The sequence below is a fragment of the Chanos chanos genome, chromosome 14, assembly GCF_902362185.1.
Source record: "Chanos chanos chromosome 14, fChaCha1.1, whole genome shotgun sequence".
Taxonomy (NCBI): Eukaryota; Metazoa; Chordata; class Actinopteri; order Gonorynchiformes; family Chanidae; genus Chanos; species Chanos chanos.
In genome coordinates, this window is record NC_044508.1 from 3699047 (window position 1) to 3726336 (window position 27290).

At 43.2% G+C, this 27290-nt stretch overlaps 1 protein-coding gene across 1 annotated transcript; it reads left to right on the forward strand.

The window, feature by feature from the left end:
- nos1 (nitric oxide synthase 1 (neuronal)) lies at positions 1–27290 on the forward strand. The gene is given in 28 exon segments (XM_030791198.1): positions 1–692; positions 4250–4376; positions 7654–7808; positions 8976–8989; positions 10665–10879; positions 11338–11429; positions 12332–12473; positions 12984–13123; positions 14392–14566; positions 15631–15732; positions 16051–16245; positions 16496–16581; positions 17522–17666; positions 19184–19288; positions 19423–19481; positions 19674–19790; positions 20250–20424; positions 20595–20751; positions 20909–20987; positions 21383–21576; positions 22405–22574; positions 23381–23396; positions 23732–24112; positions 25333–25420; positions 25820–25941; positions 26044–26192; positions 26622–26816; positions 27168–27290. Coding segments are annotated over 28 exon segments (4410 nt in total).

Sequence of the window (27290 nt, forward strand, 5' to 3'; positions counted from 1 at the left end):
ATGCAGGAGTCCGAGAGCCCTAGCGTCTGCCAGCTCCAGCCGAACATCATCTCCGTACGTCTCTTCAAGAGGAAAGTGGGGGGCTTGGGCTTCCTGGTGAAGCAGCGCGTCTGCAAGCCGCCCGTCATTGTCTCGGACCTGATCCGGGGCGGGGCGGCCGAGGAGTGCGGTCTGGTCCAGGTGGGCGACATCGTCCTGGCCGTCAACAACAAGCCGCTCGTGGACATGAGCTATGAGCGCGCCCTCGAGACCCTGAAGAACGTGTTGCCCGAAAGCCACGCCGTGCTCATTCTTCGAGGTCCAGAGGGGTTCAGCACCCACCTGGAGACCACGCTGAGCGGAGACGGGCGTCCCAGGACCATCCGGGTCACCAGGCCCCTGTTCCCAATGTCCAAATCCTACGACCGCTGCTCACCCGTCACGCAGGGAAGCAAGGAGCTGAGGGCCATCGAAAACCTGTCTTCAGCTTCGACGCCACGGAAAGACTCCAAACCCTTGATCCCTCTGATCAGCCAGGACAACCTCCTGAGGGATGGGAGCTGCACCCCCCTCCTCAATGGGGTAGAGGAGAACAACGACCTGATGAAGGAGATCGAGCCCGTCCTGAAACTGATCAAAAACAGCAAGAAGGACATCAATGGAGAGGGTCAGAAGATGACTGAGAGGAGAGATGCAGAGGTTCAAGTGGAGAGGTGAGTAAATCTGCCAAGCGTAAACACCTTCACTCACTCACTCACTCACTCACTCACCCACTCACTCACTCACTCACTCACTCACCCACTCACCCACTCACTCACCCACTCACTCACCCACTCACTCACTCACCCACTCACTCACCCACTCACTCACTCACTCACTCACTCACTCACTCACCCACTCACTCACTCACTCACTCACTCACTCACCCACTCACTCATCCACTCACCCACTCACTCACTCACCCACTCACCCACTCACCCACTCACCCACTCACTCACCCACTCACTCACTCACCCACTCACTCACCCACTCACTCACTCACTCACTCACCCACTCACCCACTCACTCACTCACCCACTCACCCACTCACTCACCCACTCACTCACTCACTCACCCACTCATTCACCCACTCACTCACTCACTCACTCACCCGCTCACTCATTCACTCACCCACTCACAAGCAACGTGACCCAGGAAACAGCAGCTTATTAAAGTTCTTAGCAGAGTTCATTAGGTCTCAGAAGAGCACTCACTCTACATTTTTCTATTGATCTTTCCATACCTGTTTCTAATGGAGCTCAGTTCCTCCACTACAAACCTTGATTTAACCAATCAGTAGGGCCGATGATACGTTGACCCGTTAAATCAGGTCTGGTTAAAAAACAAATTCACCTAGAAAATGGTGTTGAAAATTCCTGATCTGCAAACCAAACGAACTACTCTAGCAGTCATATACCCATACTTGTGTCCCTGGTATGGATTCTTGAATTCCATGCTTATAGATATTCTCTGCATGCAGAGAAATGAAGGCAGGGGGATAAATTGCTTTTTAGAGCAGGGCAAACATGTTCAGATCTGCCACGTATCCGCAGAATGATTACATTATGTCGCTGTGCACTCCTGTCATGTTTTCAATTAGCCTAATAGTGTGCATTGCAGATAACAATCTGATTTGTGGAGTATTAACCTCAATAATGAGGCCAACCACACACACACACACACACACACACACCCCAGCCCCCCAAAAAACTAAACCACCACCCCCAGCATACACAATTCATCAAAACCCTCCAGGTGAGTCATTCATTTCCTGGAAATCAAAGTTGGGGGGGTATGGGGGGGGGGGGGGGGGGTTGCAGGCATGCACTCGAACAGTAAGGTCTGCTTGCCCAGTTTAAACGGTAAAGAATCTTTTTTTGATAAGGATACAAACAAGCACAAATGGCTTTGTAAATGGATCCGCCTCCATCAGAATCACCCGGAATAGAGTTGACATTTGAGAGAGAGGAACAGGTCTGCTAACCTAATCAAGATGTTTGGCCTCCGCATTCAATCACAGGGAGCCCTTCCAAAGAGCCACCAAACCACGGTCGATGATTAAAAAAACCCAGCAAGGCCAAATGAAATGAAAGCATTGATTTAAGTTGTTCGATGCCGACTTCCGATGTTTTGAGGTAATTTCTTTAATGGTTTGTCAATGAGTGATGACGTTAGAAACAACATAAACAATTATTTCCGTCAGAACTTCTTATCATCCCTGTTTACACACCTGCTTAGAAAGGACGCAGTCCCATGCACACGAGGGTAATGAGAACTCTGTAGCGATACGGTTCTGGAGTAAGACTCACGAGTGACATTTGTACCATCAAAACTTGATTTTAAGGGAAGGATTTATAATTTTTAGAACAAAGTCAACTCCCAGCGGGATGTGAAGTGTAAGTTGAAGTAAGTTTTGATTGGGCGATAGAAAAAAACAAAAAAAAGACACGGTAGTTATTTATGCCTTTTTAATCACTCTCTCAGAATGTGACGCGACTAATACACTTCAGTTTACTGATGCATCGAGAGAACGCAAGACGCACGACAGAACAGGGAGGGTGCCAACAACGATTTACAATTGGCTTGGGCACACGCACTCATGAGAGAAAAAAGAAGGAGAGAAACAGCGAGAGAGAGAAAGAGAGAGAGAGAGAGAGAGAGAGAAATGTGTTTGTGTGGGAGGCAGAAGTACCAAGACACTAAACCACATGTCACATGCTTCTGTGCTCTGTTTATTGAAGTTTTTCCATCAGTGAATCACTGGAGTGGAACAGCATGAAACACACACACACACACACACACACAAATGGCAGGGTGAAAATGCTTTTTTTGCGATGCTTTGATTCAGACCCACTGCTCTCACAGTGTTTTACAGTAAGCTGTCAGCTCACACGCTCCAGATCCTCGGTCTTCCTCCTCTCTCCCGTTCCTTCATTCAGTCTTTCGGTCGCTCTTTTACACCCTCGTGACAAACGTGTCACTACTGAAAAAAAACATGACACATAGACAGCTGACGTCAGGTCGGGCCTGCTGGCGTCCGCGTGTTTGTTTACAGACAGCTAAGGGTTCCTCGTTGGATTTGAGAACTGATCTCTGCTTTGTCAGTTTAATGTCTTTCTTCGTAGCAGAACGGTTTCAAAGGGGACACACGGTAATCATACATAATAGGTATTTGAAATGTATATTTTTGCGTACTTAGGAGCACTCCGAGGTAAATGGGAAAAAAAAAACATCATTATAAAATCAGTTATGCCAAAACTGTTTTAACAGGCAGGTGTCTCAGCAGGTCAGATTCCTTTGTTTGTTTTTTGTTTGTTTTTTGTTTTTTTTTACTTTTTCAAAACAGTTTCTGTAACAGTACTTTTAAAATGACAGTGTTTTGTTATGACTAGGTCTGTAGAATACAGTTACTATGTCTAACGAATGGCCCGTGTTGATTTTATGCGAGCGGGAGACGGTCTGAGGCGTCTGAAAAGCATAGTTATGGAAGGGTAAAGCCTGCTGCTGGTTCATTATGAAACACTGGACCTTCACGATGTTTATACCAACTACTCATGCATTTTAATGACTGATTTTAAGAGAGCTCCACCATACTTCATTTGAACGGAGTGAAGTGGAGGGAGAAGATATAGTCCTTGAGGTGTGTGTGTGTGTGTGTGTGTGTGTGTGTGAGAGTGTGTGTATGTGTGTGCGTGTGTGTGTGTGTGTGTGTGTGTATGTGTGTGCGTGTGTGTGTATGCGCGTGTGTATGTGTGTGCGTGTGTGTGTATGCGCGTGTGTGTGTGTGTGTGTGTGTGTGTGTGTGTGTGAGGGTGTGTGTATGAGTGTGCGTGTGTGTGTATGCGCGCGTGTGTATGCGCGCGTGTGTGTGAGGGTGTGTGTATGTGTGTGCGTGTGTGTGTATGCGCGTGTGTGTGTGCGTGTGTGTGTCTGCGCGTGTGTGCGTGTGTGTGTATGCGCGTGTGTGTGTGTGTGTGTGTGTGTGTGAGAGTGTGTGTATGTGTGTGTGTGTGTGTGTGTGTGAGAGTGTGTGTATGTGTGTGCGTGTGTGTGTATGCGCGCGTGTGTGTGTGTGTGTGTGAGTGTGTGTGTGTGGGAGAGAAAGAGAGAGAGAGAGAGATCAGGAGGAGGTCAGGTATCTAATGAGGAATGGTTGAGTAGCAGATGTTGTGCCTTGATCTGAACCGTGTGTGTGTGTGTGTGTGTGTATGCGTGCGTATGTGACTTTCAGAGACCTTGGCATGGGAAACGGCACGGCCCCGCAGCTGGCGTCTGATAACGACAGAGTGTTTGACGACCTCTGGACGAAGGACAAAATGCCCACAGTGCTAAATAATCCATATTCTGAAAGCGACAAGGTAAAAATTCTCTTTCTTTAACCTCATTCTCCAACAGTCACCTTTAAATTAAAGCTTTATCTTGCTCAAAATTTTGTTTCTTTGCTTTAGGCTGTTCAAAAAAATTAATTGCTTAAGAATATGTCAATGAGTGACTTTTTTTTTTTTTTTTTGGCCTCGGTAAAACCCTGTATTAGTGTGTTGTATTCACAAAAACACTAAATTACAGTTAAAAGAGTAAAACAAACCCACCATTTGCACGTTGTGTCGTAATAATGAGTTTAACTGATGGTATTTGTGCTCACCTCTCTTTGCTTTGGGACTGTGTAGCTGCATTACATGTGAGTTTTGAGGGTGTTTGTTCATGTGTGACACTTCTAGAACATTCTAGTCATAGTTCATCTGCAGGCACCTGCCCGTATGCCAAGGGGATGTATTGGGCCAATTCCTGTTTCCATTTAACCATGTCCCGCGTTGGTCTTCATTTCACCTTGAATATTGGGCTATCTGTCTGAGCAATCATGTGCAGCCTCTAGAGTTTGTGTCAGTTCTCTCTTTCTCTCTCTCTCTCTCTCTCTCTCTGTCTCTGTCTTTACTCTTTCACCTGTTTCCCTTTGTTCCTGGAGGAAAAACGAGAGAGGTGGTGGGGCATGAAATTTAGCGAACATGTTTGCGAGTGAAAAAGTCTTGGGATAGAGACAGCAGCAGTGGGGGACTCAGCTCAAGGCGGTTGTCAGTTCCACCCACTTGTGACGTTCGAAAATCCCTGAAAGGAACCGGATGGGGGGGGGGGGGGGGGGGGGGTGATGAGAAAGCGATCCAAGAGAACTTAATAAATGAGTGCAGCTGCGGCCCCAAAGGGGACACGGAGGGACACAGGCAATCCATCTTTCCACCAAAGTAGTCTACTCCTCGAATGATTAACCCTTTATTTCCCCCCTGAATACATCCGAGAGTTACGCCGGCGTCGTAAGGTAGCGTGTCGAACAAAGAGTCGTTTAAGGCTAATGAAAGTGTCTGAAATTGTGTTGAAATCTTTTCCCACCCAGTGGGGGCCCCTGTAATTTATGTTTTTGTCTGGAACCCGCCGGGAGGAAAAAACACGGAGTCTTTTGATGTGCAAGTTCGGTAGTTAATGTTCTCCGCGGTGACACGTTGTCAGAGACGTAATCCGGTGGTCGTCGGGGGATTGAGAGAAATGTATGTGTTGTCATAGTAACTGTCGGAAAAGCAATACCGTACGCTGGTTTTCTCCTGGTAGTGGTGCTGAATCGCTGAACCCAAAATTTCCTCACTTGGTTTCACGTGCCTCTCCCTCTCAGCAGTGTGCAGGTGAATTTGAACAGACACATGCAAGGGATGGCTAAGGTCAGACTGCACAGCTGTAGGTGACTAGAGAACAGGAGTGAACAACAGGAGTGAACAACAGGAGTGACACCAATTAACCAATAAGTTAGAACAATCTTCAGTCAGGAAATGACCAAACTTACCTGTCTGATTCTAAACCACACAATCTTTATCTGTATCTGTATCTATATATTTTTATAAACAATGTACTTAAGTCTTAACCTGTTTTCATGGTCATCTTATGAAAATCATACGTATTTTCATTTGGTAAACCGTCAACAGATTTAACACTTACTCATGAACACGAATTTGCCCTGAGTAAGGCATTACTAAGAGCTCATAATGGCTTATAAAGCATGTCTATGAAGTTTTATATTTACAGCATATCACATTACGTAACCCAACTTTGCCTCTGGTTGCCATGGAGAACATCTATGCAGCAGTTATGAGGGAGAGAAAGAGAGAGAGAGGGAGACAGAGAGAGAGAGACGAGGTCAAAGGACAGGTTGGATCACTTTATAATGAAAACCCAACACTTTGGATAATGATGACTGGGTTCTCTGATGAACCTCTTCAGAGGTGAATATTTTATCATTTGGGGAGAGTGTCCTGTGCCTTCGCCAGCAGGGCACATAATTTAAAATTTAATAAGACAGTCTCTTGGGAGAGATGGCAGGAGAGATGTAGTCCGATCAGCACCGTGCGCGTTGCTAATGCCAACGCCTTTGAAGTTCCTGTGGAAACGTAATTATGCCAAAAAAAAAAAAAAAAAGTTTCTTTCATCTTGATTCCTACTTTCATACCATCACTGAATAAAATTTATGGGCTGGAGCTGTCAAATAATGGACTGTTTGTGTTTCTTTTTTATCTTTCATTTCAACTTGTTTGTTACCTTTTGGCCTCTCTCTCTCTCTCTCTCTCTCTCTCTCTCTCTATCCCTCTATTTTTTTCTGTTATACTTTTAGTTCTGACCAATTCTTCAGCTCCACACTCTGCCTTCTTTTCTCTCTCTCTCTCTCTCTCTCTCTCTCTTTCCTTGTTTCTGCTGTACCTTTAGACCCCCCCCCACGCCTCTCTCTCTCTCTCTCTCTCTCTCTCTTTCTCTCATTCTCTTTCAGTCTGTTTTTCACATCTGTGCTCTCTACTGGAAGTGTTGGACAGATATTAATGCCCTCGGCTCTGGTTTTTGTGCATGCGACGAGCATTCTGGGATTGCTCAGAGATAATCATCATATTCTTTGCACGTGTTGAATGGCTCTGCAAACTACACAGATCGCGCTCATCCATTTACTCTGCTCTGAAGAATCGAATCGATTCAAAAGAAGAAAAAAAAAGAGAGAGAGAGTGAACGAGGGCGTCAGCTATTCTGTGTGAGGACAAGACACATCAATGAGGTTCAATTTGACATTCAAGTTTGCATTCATTTCATCCCCAATGGCCACACTTCCATCCTCTTTCAGGTTGAGTGGCTTCTATGCACACAGAAATGAGCAGTGATGAAAATGAAGGAATCAGAAAGGGGTATTTGCATTGATTTCCTCTTGATCGAAGAAAGGGAGTCAAAGAGGTCCAGTTCCTCATGTCGTATCAGTTCCCACTCTTGAGTTTGAATAGCAAAACTCTTCTTTAGTCAATAGAAACATCACACCAGTCAAGCAGCCAAAACCGAATCAAGACATGATCACGTGACTGCTTTAATAACCTTGATTATATCTTCTCTCTCTCTCTCTCTCTCTCTCTTTCTCTCTACTTTATTTTTTTGTCTTCTCTCATACTGTCATTTTAATGTTTACTTAAATGACTGAAGATTGCGGAATTACAATTATGCCCATCACTCATTCAGCAGAGTTTACAAACGATATATTTGTCTGTCTTCTCCAACATCCAGGTGTTTAGTAATGACAGTTGTCTTCTTCCCCCCCTCCCTGTCTTGTTTGCTTTTTCTTTTCAGCCACCAATCCAAGGAAGAGCGTCCCCCACTAAGACTCTACAGAACGGCAGTCCGTCCAAATGTCCCCGTTTCATGAAAATTAAAAACTGGGAGACAGGAATAGTCTATAATGACACTCTCCACATGAATTCGAGCAAGGTAAGATCCTGGATGATGTGAGGGGGAAAAAATATCCTGCTTTTTTTTTTTTCTTTTTCAGGTCCAGCATGAACCAAGCCTTAGTTTCATCCCTGTAGGCACCTCTGGTATCCCTTTTCCACTGCCGCGGTGCAGGTGCCGGTGTCTAATGGAGCACCGGGGCCGCGCTTTTCCACTGACAAAATACTGGTGCCGGTGCCGAAAAGCTGGCACCGGCACGGCACCACAGAATTGCTGGTCCTAAAAGTTGGAACCGCTGACGTCAGAGGCTATGCAAATAAAAACCACGCGAGAACCAATCAGTTCAGCGTTTGATGTGTTTGTTACGTGACGTTCTCTCTGACCAAGATAACGTTAAATATGTAGGCTATATATGCTATATGTAGCATGAAAATATTTATATGATTAAAAGATGTATGGGCAATAATTTGTGTCTACATCAACAAGGGCTGTTGTTTACATGTTACATGAACGTAGTCGGACCCAGAATGGTAGAAAAAACACTCACTCTCTCGGCTCTGGCTGGTGCGAATAGACCACTGCAGACCATCATCTGAACACTCTTTTAAACTTTTGAGCTAGGTGACACGCTTACTATTTTCAGGAATTTCGCCCCAGAGCGAAAAGTTTTTGGGCAAAAGTCGTGAGGTGTGTGGAAGCCTAACATAAAAGTAAAAAGCAAGCAGATGCGATCTGTCCGACATTATTTTTTCCCCACGGAATTTACCCAAACTTTCGCTACGTAGCGTTCGGTTCCCAAACCTGTGGAAATGCGGGCCGGTTCACAAAAGGCACCAAGGCAGCACTGGCTCCGCACCGGCACGGGCACCAGCACCAGCACCGTCCTAGTGGAAAAGCGCTATGGATGATCAGACCGCAACTGAATGATTGAAATGGTTGCATTTTGCCCTCTGGAATAGAATCAATGAAATGTCAATCATGTTCCAATCTATTCAACAATTTTAAATAGGGATAAAAAGGTGTATGGAGGCAGAGGAACAAAGTACCTATATTTTAGCAGGATATAGAAAGACAAAGGCATTCAGTTAGTGTTTTCATTTGCTCCAGATTTTCTCTACTTTAGGACAGACATTTATTTACAGAAGCTATCTACAAAAATATACAACATTATATTCACTGCAAGCGGGTACATCACATTTTGCCGTTGTTCCTTAGTAGAGGAGCAAAAAGCGGCAACGTACGCTGTGAGAAAAACATGTGGACGCGGGCTTTTGCAACCCACTTCATGCTTCATTCATCTCGCGTTCTTTTACTTGGAGAAAAGGGCAAGAGTTTCGAGCACTTCCAATAGGCTACTCCTCGGCTTTGCATTCTAATGAACGTAATTACAGATTTTATCATTTATTATATATCACAAACAGGCATTTTTGGATCTCGTATCGCAGCACTTCAGAGAAAAGACAGCTGCTCTGTATGAATTCCTAGCGCTGTATGGCTGGCGGATGTGATGAACTCAGACGCGATGTTCTTTGTTTTATTTTTAACGCCACTTGCTTATCTTCTTCTCTGGTCAGTCATCGTTCGTGTATTAAGATAGTTCTTGCTTCAGGGGTGAGTTCGCCGACCCGCCCCGAGTGTGCCGGGTCAGGAAGTTGTGGTAGCGAATTGTGGAGAGAGCATGGGTCAGAGAGATGGGATTTTAAAACGGTTCAGTAATTTGAGTGGGTGGCACGGCCGTGACCGAGAAAAAAAAAAAGTCCCAATTTTAGCAGCCCCGTGACTGTCAGTCGTTAAAAGTTGCGCTTCTGGCGCGCAGTTGTTTCCTTTCCTAGTCCATTGACTGCATTAGCGGCTACCCAAAGTGACAGTGCACTTCAAATCTAATCTTATTACACTAACCGTACGAGGACGCTCTCGGCAATGACCGATTTCCTTCTCGTGTTTGCTCTTTGAGCTTGACTGAAGCCTGCCATTTCCTAACTCAATGGGAATGGCAAGTTATTCATTAGCAGGCTTACTTTGTGCCATGTACGGCTTCAGCTCCACAAACACATTAGAGGGCAGCGAATAGCATGTCTGCAGTGTGCATTTGGATCAAGTCTTTTTTAGTTCGGTTTTCCCCCTGAAGGATGGTCTGATCAGAGGAAACAAAGTTGAATGGTTTATTGTCACATTATGCTTAAATAACCTGTGTGGTCATGCTCTTTTGAGAATGGGGAATAATTTTGAGCTATTTTGTCACACATCTGACTGATTTTGTGGTGCTTTATTAAAAAGAGTTTGTTTAAAAACAAGACTGAAACAAGACCCCCCCCCCCCCCCCCCCAACACCACTAGACTAACACTAATAGTTTTGAGGAGCCAAATTAAATGTTTTTGCCAATTGAATGTTAATCCAAAAAAATGAATTCCTTCCCATTACACTTTCCTATGTGTGCTTACATTTTCCAGAAGACACAACTCAAATCATTTACAGAGTAAGAAGCTGACTTTAAAAACAGTTTTATTCCAGACACCGAAAAAAGTTATTCGGTATTTCTAATAAAAATTTTTTTAAAAAATACGGTTTATGGTGCTGCTTGTCTGCAGGTGCCGATATGCACCGAGCGAGTGTGCATTGGTTCTGTGATGACACCCAATCAGACGAGTCGAAAGCCAGGTGAAGGACGACCCAAAGAGGAGCTTTTGCCGTTGGCCACTGATTTCATCGATCAATACTACACTTCAATCAAAAGGCAGGCAACTAACCTCTGGCTAAATCTCAGAGCTTTTTTCCAATAACAGTAGATTTCATACCTTAATTATTATTAATCTTTTTTTTTTTAAATAAATACTACAAATGTTTACTAGAAAGTTCTCAAACCTTGTTGTGCTTGCTGCATTGCGTTAAAGATGTTAGCAGAATTCAGTAGTGTTGTCGCTTTTCCCTGATAAATTTTTTTGTCTGTTTTTCGATGAGAGCAGATTTGGGTCTAAGGCCCATGTCGACAGACTGGAGGAGGTTACCAAGGAGATTGAATCATCTGGAACCTACCAGCTGAAAGACACAGAGCTGATCTATGGCGCCAAACATGCCTGGAGGAATGCAGCTCGCTGCGTAGGGAGAATTCAGTGGTCCAAACTTCAGGTAAAAACCACAGATAATTGCCATCTCTACAAATAATGGCATATAATTATGCTCACATTTTAGCTACATACTTGTAAAACGTGGAGGGAACTACAACACTGTTTTCTTCCACACAGTCTGAAACTGAAAGGTTTGCCAGCTATGGTGTCCATGTAATGCTGACAAAATACTCCAGGGGGCACCCTAGTGAGCAGTTTGTAACAAGTTATACAGTTATATCGCTATTTTCTGCCATCAGGCTAGCTTACTCACAACTCTTCCCTTTTATGATTGGAGTTTTTTGTATAATTAGAACTTGTAAGTTAAATCTTGCGGATTCCTGCCGTGCGTCTAATTTAATTGACTACAGACGTACAATCCCACCATGTTTGTCTCCATACAGAATCAGCAGGCCTGCTAATTACATTGATAACGTTCATCAGAAGCCCTAACTTTTCACTTTCTGTCTCATCTTAAAGGTGTTTGATGCCCGAGACTGCACAACAGCCCACGGAATGTTTAATTACATCTGCAACCACATCAAATACGCCACCAACAAAGGAAACCTCAGGTGAGATGCTCCAACAGCGTCTGATCTACCTCCCTTCTGACCCCCCCACCCTATTCCTCTGTTACCCCCCGCACCCCCACTCCCACCCCCTTCACATTTCTGTGCTCAGCTCTACTCTTCTATTCCTGTCTCTCGGTTTCCCTTTTCCTTCGCCTCCTCCCCCACTCTCTCTATCTTTCTCTCCCTCTGTTCTCTCTCTCTCTCTCTCTCTCTTTTTCTTTTTTCTTTTTGACATATTCTCTTGCTGTCACCGTCACCCGCCCATGTCCCCATCCGCACTCCGGGTCTCCTGCCACCCCGCTCCGTAGCCTTTCTGAGGCATCCATCGCAGTCTAGCCGAGCAAGACTCCCTTCTCGAAGCTAATCACACATGACATGTAGTCTCTGGGTTGTGTTTAATTAATGTCAGTCTGACTGTGTGATTAGAGGGCTCATTTAGATAGAGAGAGAGAGAGAGAGAAATGAGAGGAGTGAGAGAGAGAGAGAGAGAGAGAGAGAGAGAGCGAGATGGAGACAGTGCGTTTTATTAGTCTCACCTAAGACTCCAGACAGTCACAGCGATAATGCTCCCTGAAGACACCACAGGGAACTAACAAGGAAAAAAACAAAAAACAAACACATCTCTCACCAGTGTGTCTCAGAGTCAGCAAAGCACTGATAGTCTGCTGGCCTAGATGTGTGCCAGATGTCTGCCAATAGGGAGAGTATGGATTAGCGGATTTGACCTCTTTGTGCCCCGTTGTGGCTTCATGGTTAGAGACAGTTCATCTGCTGAGATCTAGACAAGTCAGAGCATCACGCTGAGGAGTTAAATCCAACCACACATGAATGGGTTTGATCCACGGGTCAAAGTGGATTTCAAAATGGAAAGAACTTACACGGAGGTCCTGGCCCGTTCCTAGGTCCGCCATCACGATATTCCCCCAGAGGACAGATGGGAAACATGACTTCCGGGTGTGGAACAGCCAGCTCATCCGATATGCTGGTTACAAACAGCCAGACGGAACTATCCTGGGAGATCCGGCATCGGTGGAGCTGACAGAGGTAAGTTGTGGACTCTCCCGGCCCATGATGGTGTCTAATCTGCGGTGCTTCCTGCTCCATGACTCAAGAAAAACCTGTCTTTAAGCATGTTTGTTCTGTTCATGTTCTACAACCCTGCTTTTTCTTTTTTTTTTAAATTTATCCACGGGGGTCACTGGACAGAGATTCTCTGTGCTAAACCATCACTAACATACCTCATACAGCTTGCCATCCATTCAGCATGTCCTCATTAGTTTAATGAGGAGTGTTAGCTTGGGGGCTACATTGGAAATGTGCTGTTCAATAGGCCTTCACGATTTGAAATAGAACACTTGAGATTTGAAAAAAAAAAAAAAAAAATTCTAGAACATTTTTTATTTGGCATCAAATAATCATTGAGCTAATTCTGAGCAGAAACAGCAAGGGTTAGCTTTTTGATATTACTCTCAAAGGAACTGTTTGGGAAGCACTAATGGAAACGTATGAAGCCCCAGTTCCACAAAACTCATAGTGTCATTCATCTCTCTCTAGATTTGCATACAGCAGGGCTGGAAGGCTCCTAAAGGGCGGTTTGACGTGCTGCCCCTCCTGCTTCAAGCCAATGGGAACGATCCAGAGCTTTTTGAGATTCCCGATGATCTCATTTTGCAAGTGCAGATCACACATCCCAAGTAAGTAAGAAGCTTACTGGTACGATACAACATGCCGACACATAGGTATGTACGTACACAGACGCAAAGACTGAAGTTTCTCAGAACATTGCAGATCTTTCAGGGATGGGCATGCTGAGTTCTCGTGGCTTCCCGGCCACTTTGTTTTCAGAAACTAAATCGTGGCAACTGAGGAGTAGGCCCAATCATATTTCTGCAAGGCTTTGGCAATCCATCAGACGCACCCAGATAGCTTTTAAACATGTGTACATGTCGAACGTATGAAAACAAACATAAACAAAAACAGAATTAACAGAATGTATATAATTTATAGAACAGATTTTGGACCGAGTTGCAGAGCTTGACTCATAATTTCTCTGCTTTGGAAGACATCACTGGGAATATATCATTAACTGAACCTGAGCAGTTGGAAACCTGACAAATCATGCCTTTGAAAATCCTTCAGCTCAAGTCTACAAGCATGTGCAACCGTGCAGCCTAATCGAATACAAAGCATTTGTCGCTCTTATGGGGCTTTAAAAAATGTAGCCGGGGCTTGTGTTCTTTTACCGAGGCATTCAGAAGAGGCGTAGACACACACAGAGTGAAGCTTCTTCCTCAGTGAGCAGGGACGTCGGCCAAGTCCGAAAAAGCTGGAACACTTCCCCGAATTTGGTTTTTCAAGCTGGCCTTAGGTCTGATGCCAGACTGGTGCACTCCGTCAACAACGATCATTTCTCCGCGAAATGTGGAGATCTGGGTATCAGAGACGGATAAAACAAGAATCGTCGATCCAAAGGGACACTCAGGAACTTAGCCATAGCGGCCAGACAGGAAATTGGCCACTTAATGAAACACCTGAGACTTTTGCAGGTGTTTGTGCTGTGTGGCGATAATGATGGTTTTGGCAAAGCCTTTCTGCGTTTTGCTTTTTTTTGGGGAGAAGAGGGAGTTTTTTTTTTTTGATGAGAAAACGAAGCCAACTTGTTGATTCGAGCTTGCGTGTTATGAGCGAAATTGTTTTCTCAGTCCGCTGTGAACAATTTTTGCTGCTCTGTATTTAGAAATAGTAAAATAACCTTTATTTCAAATAGTTTTTTTTTTTTTTTTAAATACGTTCACTTGAGAAGAATGCATGCAATTGTATTTCTCCTCAGCCTTTCTCTAATGTACACCTCATGCACACCTGGCACAGCTGCAAACACACATACTGACCTCTTATAACCTCACCCATCAGGCATCCTCAGTACACGGTCACCTGTCATTGCTCTGCATCTGTATCACTGCAGGTTTGAGTGGTTTAAAGACCTGGATCTGAGATGGTATGGCCTGCCTGCCGTGTCCAGCATGCTGCTAGAGATCGGGGGCCTGGAGTTCACTGCCTGCCCCTTCAGCGGCTGGTACATGGGCACGGAGATTGGCGTCAGAGACTTCTGTGACAGCTCGAGATACAACATACTTGAGGTACGTTAGATGATCCTTTTAAAATCAAATATGTTTTTCATGCATCGACCCATTTTTACATATTATGCTTTAATAACGTTTGATAATAATGTTCATACATCGAAGTAGTATTCTATAGATTACTTTTAAAAGCATCAGTTAGGATTCAGGTATGTTATATTTCCTGCTGTATAAGGTTTGTCAGTTGCACATTTACACCGTTAACATATTCGATTGTGACGTTTAATCCCAGTGTTCAAATCTTTGTAATCATAGTATTCAAATGAGCTATAAGCGGGAAAGGCACCAACTCATGTACGTGCCAAATATTTTGACTCAAGGTAAAATAATGAGCTTGTATTATGTTGCATGTATCATCTTTACAGAACATAATGCTCAATTTCACATGTAATATTTCCACCCACACAGGAGTGAAATCATTACTTGCGGCATTACTGCAGTCGCACACTCACACACAGACCCACACATGTACATATAGTTCCTATTTACCGTTCTCCCCATTAGTGCTGATTAAGTACACTGGGCTTTTCGTGTTTGCGTGCTTTATGGGGATATTAAGAGATGAGTAGATCTAATGTGCGGCACATTGTAAAATGGTAATCTAATGATGACACATCACATTCCTCTTCCTCAGAGATTTCATTACCATAGCTATTATGTGGAGGACCGTGCTGCTATGAATTCATATGAGGGGTTGTTTTTTTTTTGTTTTGTTTTTTTATTGTTTATTTTTGTTTTGTTTTTTTCTTATATATTCTTTGAAGACTGAGTGTTGTTCTCTGTGGTGATGTATTTATGTGTGACAATGACAGACAGAGTACATATTGTGAAATTAGTTATTGAAAGTCTGAGCTGGAGTGTTTTCATGTCTCTGATTTTCGTTTAATGTCATATTACTTAGAATGACGCAGTTGTGAGTCTGCAGTTGACGATTTGCTAAAAATATCTAGTATCTGAAGCATGAAAGGTCAGAATTTAGGAAGAATGAAAACCAGTTCTCATGTTTTGACATGTCTTTTAATTTCATCCTTTTTTTTTTCATTGTTGTTTTCTTGCGCTGACAGGAAGTAGCCAACATGATGGGATTGGACACAAGGAAGACTTCCTCCCTATGGAAGGATCAGGCACTGGTGGAGATTAATATTGCTGTTCTGCACAGTTTCCAGGTAAGGTAACAGAAATCCCCAGCGCTATTTGGCATTCTTATAGATTTTTCCCTATTTGGTGTCTGCTATATATGTATATACATTTACACACATATATGTGTGCATTTCAAACCACCAACCTCATATTAAATACATATAAATGTAAAACCTTTTGTTTCATGATGTCCAGTAACTGCATAACTTTAAAAAACAGCTCACAGGGTACATTAATATCTCACCATCTTTAGTATATCTTCCACCTTTATTTCAGAACTTTAAAGAGTCCTTTCGAGGGTTGATTTTAAGAATAGTTCTCCGTTCTCTTATTTCATTTCTCAGATGTCCAAGGTGACCATAGTGGACCACCATTCGGCCACTGAATCCTTTATGAAACATATGGAAAATGAATATAGGGTTCGGGGAGGGTGTCCGGGGGACTGGGTTTGGATTGTGCCCCCAATGTCCGGAAGCATCACTCCAGTTTTCCATCAGGAGATGCTCAATTACCGCCTGACACCATCTTTTGAGTACCAGGTAATGAATGGAGTGCTCAGTTTTTACCATTCAACCAGCTTTTAAATAAGTGATTTCTCTGTCGTGTTGCCTTTCCAGCTCTATCCCTGTTTCAGAGAACGCCCTTTCTTGTTGTTATATTGCTAGCTTTTCTTACCAACAGTTCATGATTCTGAAATACTTCAAAGTGGCTTTGATGTAAATGTAGGCTTGAACGAGATGCGTGGAAAATAAATCAGAGTTTTCCTAAAATGCATTTCTGTCGCGCCAGCCCGATCCGTGGAACACCCACGTGTGGAAAGGAGTGAACGGGACGCCCACGAAGAAGCGAGCGATCGGATTCAAGAAGCTAGCCAAGTGAGTGCACGCGCGTGTGTGGGCGCGGAAAAATCCCGGCTTTGTTTGCTATGACCTCATCTTTTAGGGTTACGAAGAGTGAAGCGGTACAGCTGATCAGATCAGACTAATGTGCGGTTTCTATTCCTGAGCATAATTTCTTTTCTTTTCTTTTTTTCTTTTCTTTTCGTTTTTATTTCCGCTTAAGACCATATTTCTGTTGTTTCACGAACATCTGATTTGTAATTGCGGGTACGTGGCAGGGATTGCTCTTTCCACCCCCACGTTTATCCATGTTTAAGTCTCTTTTCTTCACCCCCCCACCCCCCACACACCCCTCACCCCGTTCTGATGGAGTGATGATAATAAACGGAGGTAAGGCAGAAAGGGCCGGAACAGGAGTCAATGCACTCGATGCTATAATTCACTCAATCGCTCTTAAGGGGGTAATCAGAACTTGGTTGGAAGCTGATGGTTGTTTTTACTTTTCTGCCCTCTCACTCTCTCTCTCTCTCTCTCGCACTCATTCTCTCTGAGTTATTATTGTAATTGCCTGAAAGATGCAACAGTCCAGGTAATGGTGATTACAGCTGCCGTCTACACAGGACGCGTTGTCGGCAGCTCCTAGAGTGAAAAATGCAGGACTGATTGTTGAATACCTACATTGTTGAGGATGGAAGGTGTTTACAGAGAGAGGCGATCACTGGAGTGATGATTCCCACTCTAGGAGGCTGTGTCCTCACTAAAGCAGAGAGATACACTGAATTAGGAAAAACATACCTCATAACTCAATGGTACTGGTTGACAGTTTGTCACTTGTTTGTGGATTGGTAATAGTGAACAGTGTTTATGCTTAACGGTCTCTAGGCTTCGCAGGATCAGGGCGTGGGCTTTGCAAGTCAGTCTAAGTTTTTAATTCAACGTATTCAAATCTGACCGTTTGTTGTGTACGTACCTGCAGGGCCGTGAAGTTCTCTGCCAAACTGATGGGCCAGGCCATGGCCAAAAGAGTTAAAGCCACTATTCTGTACGCCACGGAGACGGGAAAATCGCAGGACTATGCAAAAACTCTGTGTGAGATTTTCAAGCATGCCTTTGATGCCAAGGTAACAGAAAATGTCATATTACCGCATATGTTTGACAATGTCGTGTATATTTTCATGAACGTTTTACTTTACGGTGCTCACGTCGCCGGACGTTACCCTTGATTGTATGAGAATTACTTTTATTACTGTGTCATAAAGTCTGTAATTGCATTGTATAACATTGTTATAAGACCTAATTAGTTTCTGACTGATCCTTTACCTTAGATGAGTTCATAAATTACTATGAATAACTGTCTGAAGGCATGTGAATAATGAATCATAACTGTAATAGTTATGCAAGTTCTACAAGTACTTATATCACCAAATATTTATTTAATATCTTACACTTGTGCTTATCTGCTGAAGCATCTGGAGCATGCTAAAACATTTTGCACACAAGACTGGAGACATACAGCAGCACTAAGACTGCACTAAGCACTAAGACTACCTAAACACATCTTTAGAGTCTTATTTATTTATTTATTTATTTATTTTTTTGCTGATAAACTAAAATGCCAGAGGGCGGTAGTGAATCTGTTCAGCCACGCGTCACATGATCAGGTTGTCAAATTCCCCCCCAGGTGTGGAATGTGATTCAGAAAAAAAAAAAAAAAAATTAAAAGAGGTGCACTTAATCAAGTGCTTTGCTGTAGGACAGCGTATGTTCTGTTTCGTCCCTTTTTTTTTTTTTGGAGGAGTATGTAATGTAATCAATCAAGCAAACAGGGTCTTGTTGTCATTAAGCGACAAAGATACAGATACCTTCCACGACAAGGATGCGCATGGGTTGCGATGCGAAGCCCTGGAGCTACGCGCTTGAGTCGGATGCCTGGCTGCGTTAATTGCGTTAGAGAGTATTACCGCCTCGTTAAAGTCAGAACATAGTGTTTGTAACAAATAACCCCCAAGCCCCCCCCACCCCCACTTGCCCTTATTGAGGACTGTGTTCTGATGGCGTGAAACACACACTCAGACGTGATATCGCGTCTCCGAATGAGTCAGACGACAAATCGACAAATCCTTTTCCTGAAGAACCTTCAGTGGAATGCACAGATATGAAAGCAATATTCAGGGATTTATTTTTTATTTTCAATCTGCTGTTGACTGATTCAAGCAATGGTTTATAATGATTATGCATGACTTAAGAAGAATAAAACATATTAGTACAGGGTGTTCCAGATCAACCATATTAATAACCTCAGAAAATGTAAGGTTGTATTTTGTCTTCACGTCAGTTGTATAGGGGTTTTTTTGTCTTGTTTTGTCTTTTTTTTTACACTAGAGTTCAGGACTTTGCCCTCTAAATGTAAGAGGGCAAATTGTCACATGAATTTCGTGGATGTGCCTCCATACATCTGACAGTAGACATGTAAATAAATTCATTTCCACCACTTCTTCCTCCTTCTTATGAAACCAAACAGCAGGAACTTTCATATTTAAAATGATACATGATGAAGTCTTTCTAGGGGCAGTATGTCCATATGTGTGTGTTGTGTTGGAGCTCTTAAAGCAGTATGTTTTTTTTTATCGTCCTCAAGGTTATGTCAATGGACGAATATGACATGGTGGATTTGGAGCATGAGACTTTGGTTCTGGTGGTCACCAGCACATTCGGAAATGGAGACCCACCCGAAAACGGCGAGGTACGTCGCCCACATCGCTGTTTTCCATGTTTCGCCTCCTCCCGACAGAATAAAAGCCATTTTTTGTGAGTGTAAAGACTGAACTTCCTGTAGGATGGATGAGGGATTGTCCTTTTTTTTTTTGCTCTGTGCAGAAATTTGGTGCAGCTCTGATGGAAATGAGACACCCGACGTCCAACACGGAGGACAGAAAGTGAGTCTTAGGGAACATTCACAAACGTTTGTGAAGACTCGATGCATCTGCCCAAGATGCCAATGAGGTCCACAGAGCCAGGGCCATTGGCAAACACTCACATGCTCGCCCACTCACACACACACACACACACACACAGTGCTGTTAAAATATTCTCTCTGCTTGTGCTGTATTGCCTCCTCTTCCCCTCAGGAGCTATAAGGTACGCTTCAACAGCGTCTCCTCCTACTCTGACACCCGCAAGTCCTCCAGCGACGAACCTGAGTCTAAAGCCAACTTTGAGAGCACAGGACCCCTTGCTAACGTTAGGTAAAATGCCCAGATCTCCTCCGCATATTGTTTGTTTTATTTTTCCACGTTCTCTGCCTTTGGCCCCAGAGAACGTGGTACAAACTCTACAGTTGATCCATGCATCACGAAATTGAGTTACCTCTGTGTGTATGGGCCACTTGAATCAAACTCACTTATTGGATTAAACCTTTGGGTATTGTAATCGGTATTACCACTAAGTAAAACTAAATAAACTAGCCAATTAAAAGAAAAAAGAAAAGAAATGTCTACAAGCGTGATGGTTGACTGCAGAAACACATTGTTTCTCTCACCTTGTTGGCCAAGACCTCTGTGTTTAGCCATTATAGATATTACAGATACCATTGCTAACTAAAACTAAATAAACGAACTAACTGTAGGAAAAAAGAACGGTCTAAAAGCTTGCCCATGTGACAGCTGACTGCAGAAACACATTGGTTCTCTCGCCTCATTGGCCAGGTTCTCGGTGTTTGGCCTGGGCTCCAGGGCCTACCCACACTTCTGCGCTTTTGCCCACGCTGTGGACACGCTGTTTGAGGAGCTCGGAGGGGAACGCATCCTACGCATGGGCGAGGGCGATGAGCTTTGCGGCCAAGAGGAGTCCTTCAGAACCTGGGCCAAGAAGGTTTTCAAGGTAACGGACTTTTTTTTTCTCTCTCTCTCTCTCTCTCTTTCTGGGAGGGGATTTGAACCATCTTTCCTGCTTATTTGTTCAATGAAATGCATGGTCGAAGAACATTTTTAGTATAGTTACTGCTTGGTGAAAACGAAAAACATCATTTATGTGTCTTTTTTATCCCAAAGGCCGCATGTGATGTTTTCTGTGTTGGCGACGATGTCAACATCGAGAAAGCGAACGACTCTTTGATCAGTAACGACCGCAGCTGGAAGAAGAGCAAATTCCGTCTAACCTACACAGCTGAGGCACCAACGCTTACACAAGGTTGGCTCAGTTTGTCATGTGATCCAAGGTCATCTAACATTGTGCTTATGGTGCAATTCAGAATAGGGATCTGACATCTGTACCATCATTTTATGTTTTCTTAAATAAACAAATGGAATGAAATTGAGCTTAGAAGGATTATTTATGGATGCTTTCATTTGCTTTTGTTTGACAGCACTCTATAACATTCACAAGAAGAAAGTTTATGGAGCCAAACTCTTACAGAGACAAAACCTACAAAGTCCCAAATCCAAGTAGGTTTTAAACACTTCAATTTCTCATCTTTTACACTCACAAGATAATCACATCCATTAATAGTGTGAGGTGAATCTAATGCGTTGGCAGGCAATGTCATTAAGCAGAAAAAAGCAACTGAAAAAAAAATCATGAAAGTCAAGAGGATGATGATTAATTCATAAACTAATTAATAAATTGAAGTTCTAAAGAATAAAAAAAAACCTGATTACTTCCAGCCCTATATGCATTCAACAAATATTGCCAGCACAAGGATAGGAGCTTGACTCACATACGTAAAGATCTGCCAGTTTTCCAAGAGTGTTTTTTTATTTTTCCGACCCTTGATCTAAATGTCTCAATCCCTATCTCCGTCTGTGCTAATTTCATCTGTTTCCTCGTTGCCGTCCCGTAGTCGTTCGACCATATTAGTCCGACTCCACACCAACGGCCACGACAGCTTGCGCTATCAGCCTGGGGACCATCTGGGTGTTTTCCCTGGCAACCACGAAGACCTGGTCAATGCACTCATTGAGAAGCTGGAGGATGCCCCGCCTGTCAATCAAATCATCAAAGTCGAGTTTCTCGAAGAGAGAAACACAGCACTGGGTAATTAAATACACACACACACACTCAGAAAGTGTTGTAAGACTGCAGCATTTGGAATTCTCAAATCTGCCTGATACCATGTTAACTGTTTATTTATGCGATACTGTATAGTGACTTCATGCCTTGAATACATTGGCAAAAAAGAGTATATCAGTAAGAATATGATAATACAGTGGAATTTATAGGAATGCATAGGAACATAGAGATATGCATGGTTAAACACTGGAGTGCACGGGAACGTATAGGAGTACATGAGATTATGCGGGAATGTATGGGCATTCACAGCGATGTACAGGAATGTATGGGATTACATGGTACTACAAGGGAATGTATTGGAATAAATGGGAATACATAGGAATGTGTGGGCATACGTGGGATTGTATAGCGATGTGTGGGAATGCATGGGATTGTATAGGAATGTGTGGGATTGTGTGGGAATAGTTGAGAATGTATGGGGATATATGGAAACTGAGGAAATATAGGTATGTGTGGGCATGCGAGACAGCAGTAAACATAACAGCTCTGAGATAACAGCTGAAGTACTGCCACTGTAAACCTCAGTTTGAGTTATTAGCTAAGTTACAAGTTATATGACTAACTCTAGGGTCTAACTCATTGGTGTAAATTGAGTATACCTTTAAAAGGATTCTTACTTGAAAGTGTTAGTTATGTAAAGTTGTTTAGGCAGTTAGTTGCCTCAGATTTTCTGAGTTGCTCTTAGTTTATAATTATATACTTCAGCAACCAGATGTGAGGTGTGTAATGTGGAACATTGAGCAGTTTTAGAAACTCTAGGACACTGCCTTTATTCCTGGTTTCTGTTTGTAGGTGTCATCAGTAATTGGACAGATGAAAGTCGTATTCCCCCATGTACCATCTACCAGGCCTTCAAATACTTTTTGGACATCACCACTCCACCCAGTCCCCTTCTACTCCAGCAGTTTGCCCCACTGGCCACCAGTGAGAAGCAAAGGAAGAAACTGGAGGTCCTCAGTAAAGTAAGATGATTTTGAATGTTCTCTCTCTCTCTCTCACAAATAAATATGTGTGGAAAATTAATAACATGGACAGTGATTGACAGATGTAAAGGTCTATTGCTGCTTCTGATTCAGACATGCACAAATGCATGTGAGCATGCAAATACATGCATTCACACACATACACACACACACACACACACACACGTGAGCATATGCATATATAACTGTGCCCATACAAACACCTGCACATGCACCCACATGTGTTCATGCACACACACACACACACACACGCATGCGCGCACACACACACACACACACACACACAGAGAAAAATACAAATACAAATTCACAAATATGAAAGTCGGTGCTCCGCCACCCACCAAAGGCATACGCACTGATGTGCATGCTGAAATTATCATTCACTCCGAGCCACATCTCCAAAAAATGATTTGTTTTATAACTGCAGTCTTTACCCAAGTGAGAGATGCCGTCCAACTTGCTGTACGTTGCTCTGACATCCGTGTACAGTTAGGGATTTGTTTTGGAAAATTTGCAGTAATTTTTTCTGTTTGATAAGCAATTACAGGCACAGCGGATATCGGGTGAGCTTCCATGCTAAGCGCCTCATTGTCTCCGATTTTATTTTTCTCTAACCCACACTAATATTTCCCTAACTGCACCTCTGTATAAAATCAGCTTTTTTTGTTGTTGTTGCTAAAAATGTGAGCCAGGCCGTGAGTCACCCCATATGACTGAACCTTTTCAGAACAAGGGACAGGAATGAGAGCAGTAGTCTCTATTCTTGTGGTTCCTTTAGCTGAAAGCAAATGATCCTTCGGGGTCTGAATGCCTGCGTGTTCCCTCGAGGTTGTTGTTTTCTTTTGTTGCCATTTTGTTTTCTGAAATTAACTGACTGTGACCTTCTCTGTGTGTTTGGTGAAATTTGCTTGGTGTGGGAGTGATAAACTTCAGGACTGTGTAGGAGACTTGTTAGTGAGTCGGGAGAGGTTTTTGTGGGTGACATTGCATTGGTGACTGGACAAGGACTTAAAAGTTCAAGAGTCAGATGACTATGTAAACTGTCTCTGTGTGAAAGTCCCTCCATTTAGAGGAGCTTGGCTTTGCCAAAACCCTTTCACAAAACCAGTACTATTCATTCTTAAACCATATACAAGAGACCTGTAATGGGTTCATGGAAAAGTATCTTGACCAATCACTGATGACATCATTGGTTTTATAAGCACATACGAAATCCTCCTTTGAATGGCCCCTTGTTGGCTTTCCTCAAGAACACGTACATTAAGTTGACCAGGATCTAAAGTGATCTCCCATCCCATCTCTCTAGGGTTTGCAGGAGTATGAAGAGTGGAAGTGGTACAACAACCCCACCATGGTGGAGGTGTTAGAGGAGTTCCCCTCCCTTCAGGTTCCCTCCACTCTGCTCCTGACCCAGCTGCCACTGCTCCAACCTCGCTACTACTCCATAAGTTCCTCACCGGACGTCTACCCTGGAGAAATCCACCTAACTGTTGCCGTGGTCTCTTACCGAACCCGAGGTAAGGACGAAGCTTGGGAAGGAGAGTGGTGGTGATGTCATAGAGGAGGCTTTGGAACCTTCGTGAAAGCCATTAGAATGTTCCCTGCCAATCGGAATCCGGGGGAGCTTTAGATCCCAGTGCAGTGGTTACTGCACTAAGAATCTTAGAATGTGCTTTTGCTCCAGCGGTTTTGGTACTCACAGACCTCAGCAATATTACAGACAGTAGTCATGCAATAGTCCCAAAAATAGTCTCTGCCCGTAGGCATCCGTGTTTGTCTTTTTCAAGCCTTTCTCAAGCATTTTGAAGACCATACTGAAAAAAAAAAGAAGCAAAAGAAAACTGTCAACTTTAAAATGTAAAGGCAACTGTCTTGACAAGTTTTTTCTGAGTAAACTTAATGCAGACTCTTGAACCAAAAAGTTGGATTCGCTAATTTAAGCTATCGAGTAAGCTTCTTAAGAGTTCGAACTCCGTCAGACTTTCCACCTCTTACAGCAGTACACCTCAGCTAACAAAGTTCCAAAGTTGCTTTTTGTGAAAATGGCACGGTAAAAAAAAAAAAAAAGAGGCTGATAGGACCCTCTTTTTAAAAAAAAAAAGAAAAAAAAAGGTTAAAGTACCAAAACAGCACATCAAAATTAGCAGCTAGAACATTTCCTTTCATCTTACCATTTAGTCTCTTTCACACTAAAACTGTCAGCAATAATTTGCTCTAAACTTTTTTTTTTTGCCCAGAAGTCACAAACTGATTTTGACCTTTTGTATAAGGATTAGCGTTTAAGTATCAGTCTCTCTACGGTTATCAATGAGACAGTGTTGGGGAGTGTATTGGTGTGGGTGTGTAATTACTACCTATGCATAGTCACTTGCGCCCCCTCATTTTTTCCCCCCTTCTCAGACTTCATAATAATTCCGTGTTGGCTGGGATTCATCGTTAACACGCTCGCGAAATCGCTGTGATAATGATCTCTTTCATTCAGTCTCTGGTTGTCTATGAAATGCATTGTAAACATGAAATGAGGTGCGTAATCCTATAATTGGCACTTAAATTATAGCAATTTCATTCCATCAGAGATGAATATCCTTAAGGCAGTCACTGTCCTAATCACCTGTCGTTTTATCTCTTCTCCAGAGGTGGCAGGTAGAAAGGGATCGCTCATGGTTTATCTGTTCCTTCCCCACGGAGGTTTTCGGGAAGAACGAATGTGTAATTGTCTCTTTCTCTCTCTCGGCAGATGGGGAAGGCCCAGTGCATCATGGGGTTTGCTCCTCTTGGCTTAACAGCATCGAGGCAGATGACATGGTCCCGTGTTTCGTCCGAGGGTAAAAAAAAAAATTACTTTGTTGTACGCCCAGCAAATTTGCAGGTGTTCAGTGAAATCTTAAATGGTGTATGTTGTCCCAGACTGAGCCAGATCAGGACAGCACGTACACAACTGAAAGTTTCATAGAACTCCTCCTGTGCCTTCTCTCAAGGTGACTTGTAACAATGCAATTTTTCTGCGGGTAAGCTGATCAAGTGTGAACAGGACTGGGACCCTATTGGAGTTGGAGTTTATTTCATATGTTTATTTCAAACAACCCTAATGTGCTATCTCTCGGTTTAGATTCAGATTAAGAAAGACAGTTGGAGTTGTTTATGTAAGGATATTAAGTCTTTGTGATTCTTACTACATTTTTTTTTAAATGCCTCTGTAAGTGTTGGCTTGTTCATTTTTGTAGAGCCCCAAGCTTTCACCTGCCAAAAGACCACAAAGTCCCGTGTATCCTGGTGGGGCCGGGAACTGGAATCGCTCCCTTCAGAAGCTTCTGGCAGCAGAGGCAATTTGATTATGAAAACAAAGGTTTGTTCTCATCTCGAGTAGTGGAGATAAATAAAGTTTATACTGCTCTTACCACTAAGCCAGAATAACATGTAATTTTTTTTTTCGTCTCTCTTTGAACAGGAATCAAATCATGCCCAATGATCCTGGTCTTTGGGTGTCGGCAATCGCAGATTGACCATATTTACAAAGAGGAGACGATTCAGGCCAAAAACAAAGAGGTGTTTACAGAGCTGTATGCGGCATACTCCAGAGAGCCTGGCAAACCAAAGGTAAGCGTCCAACGTTGAGGTTTTTTTCTTCTGGTTTCATGTTGATAAATGTCTTTAATTCGCACTGTATGTCTCTTTAAAACAGTTAGGAATATTATTCTGTCACACTGTCTGAATAGCCCACTGCGATTTTTTATAGCTGTGCCATCTGTTTTCCATTCTGTTTCTCTCTTCTATCTCTCTCTCTCTCTCCTCCCCCCTCTCTCTCTCTCTCTTTTTCTCCTCTCTTTCTCTCTTCCTCCCTATCCTATGTCCGCCTCTGTTCCACTGTTTCTCTCTTTCTTTGTTTCTTTTTCTTTCTTTCTTTCTCTCTCACTTTCCAACCTTTTCTCTTTTTCTTTTTTCTGTCACTTTTTCACGCATGTTTTTTGCTCCCCCTCCCCCTCTCTGCACCCCCCCCCCCCCCCCCCCCCCCCCCCAACCACTCAGAAATATGTCCAGGACGTGCTCCGTGAGCAGCTGTCGGAGAAGGTGTACAAGTGCCTGAAGGAGGAAGGAGGTCACATCTACGTGTGTGGAGACGTGACCATGGCCGGAGATGTCCTCAAGACCATCCAACAGATTGTCAAACTCCAGGGCAACATGTCCCTGGAGGACGCTGGCTTTTACATCAGCAGACTGAGGGTGAGCAAGAGAGAGAGGGAGAGAGGGAGAAACCAAGGCCAGAACTGACCCAAAGCCATAGCCTCATTGTTTTTCTGCTTTGTCATCATCGCAAATGAGCTGAAATTACATGCTGAAATAGACATGCTTCCACAGTGGTTTGTCAGTAAACATCTTATGGTTCATGTACTGCGTAGAAGAAAACAAACTGACCTTGACTTTCATTAAGTGGAAAATGAACTGATTCTAGTGCTAAAAGCCTGTTTTGAATGGTCTTTTTTTTTTTTTTAAACCTGAGAAAGGTATATTTATCAAAAGGCCTTTTTTGTAACTTTTCTTTTTGTAACTCTCTTGCATCTGTACTGGTTTCAGGACGAGAATCGATATCACGAGGACATATTTGGTGTCACCCTGCGCACGTACGAAGTCACCAACCGACTGCGTTCTGAATCCATCGCTTACATCGAGGAGAGCAAGAAAGACTCTGACGAGTAA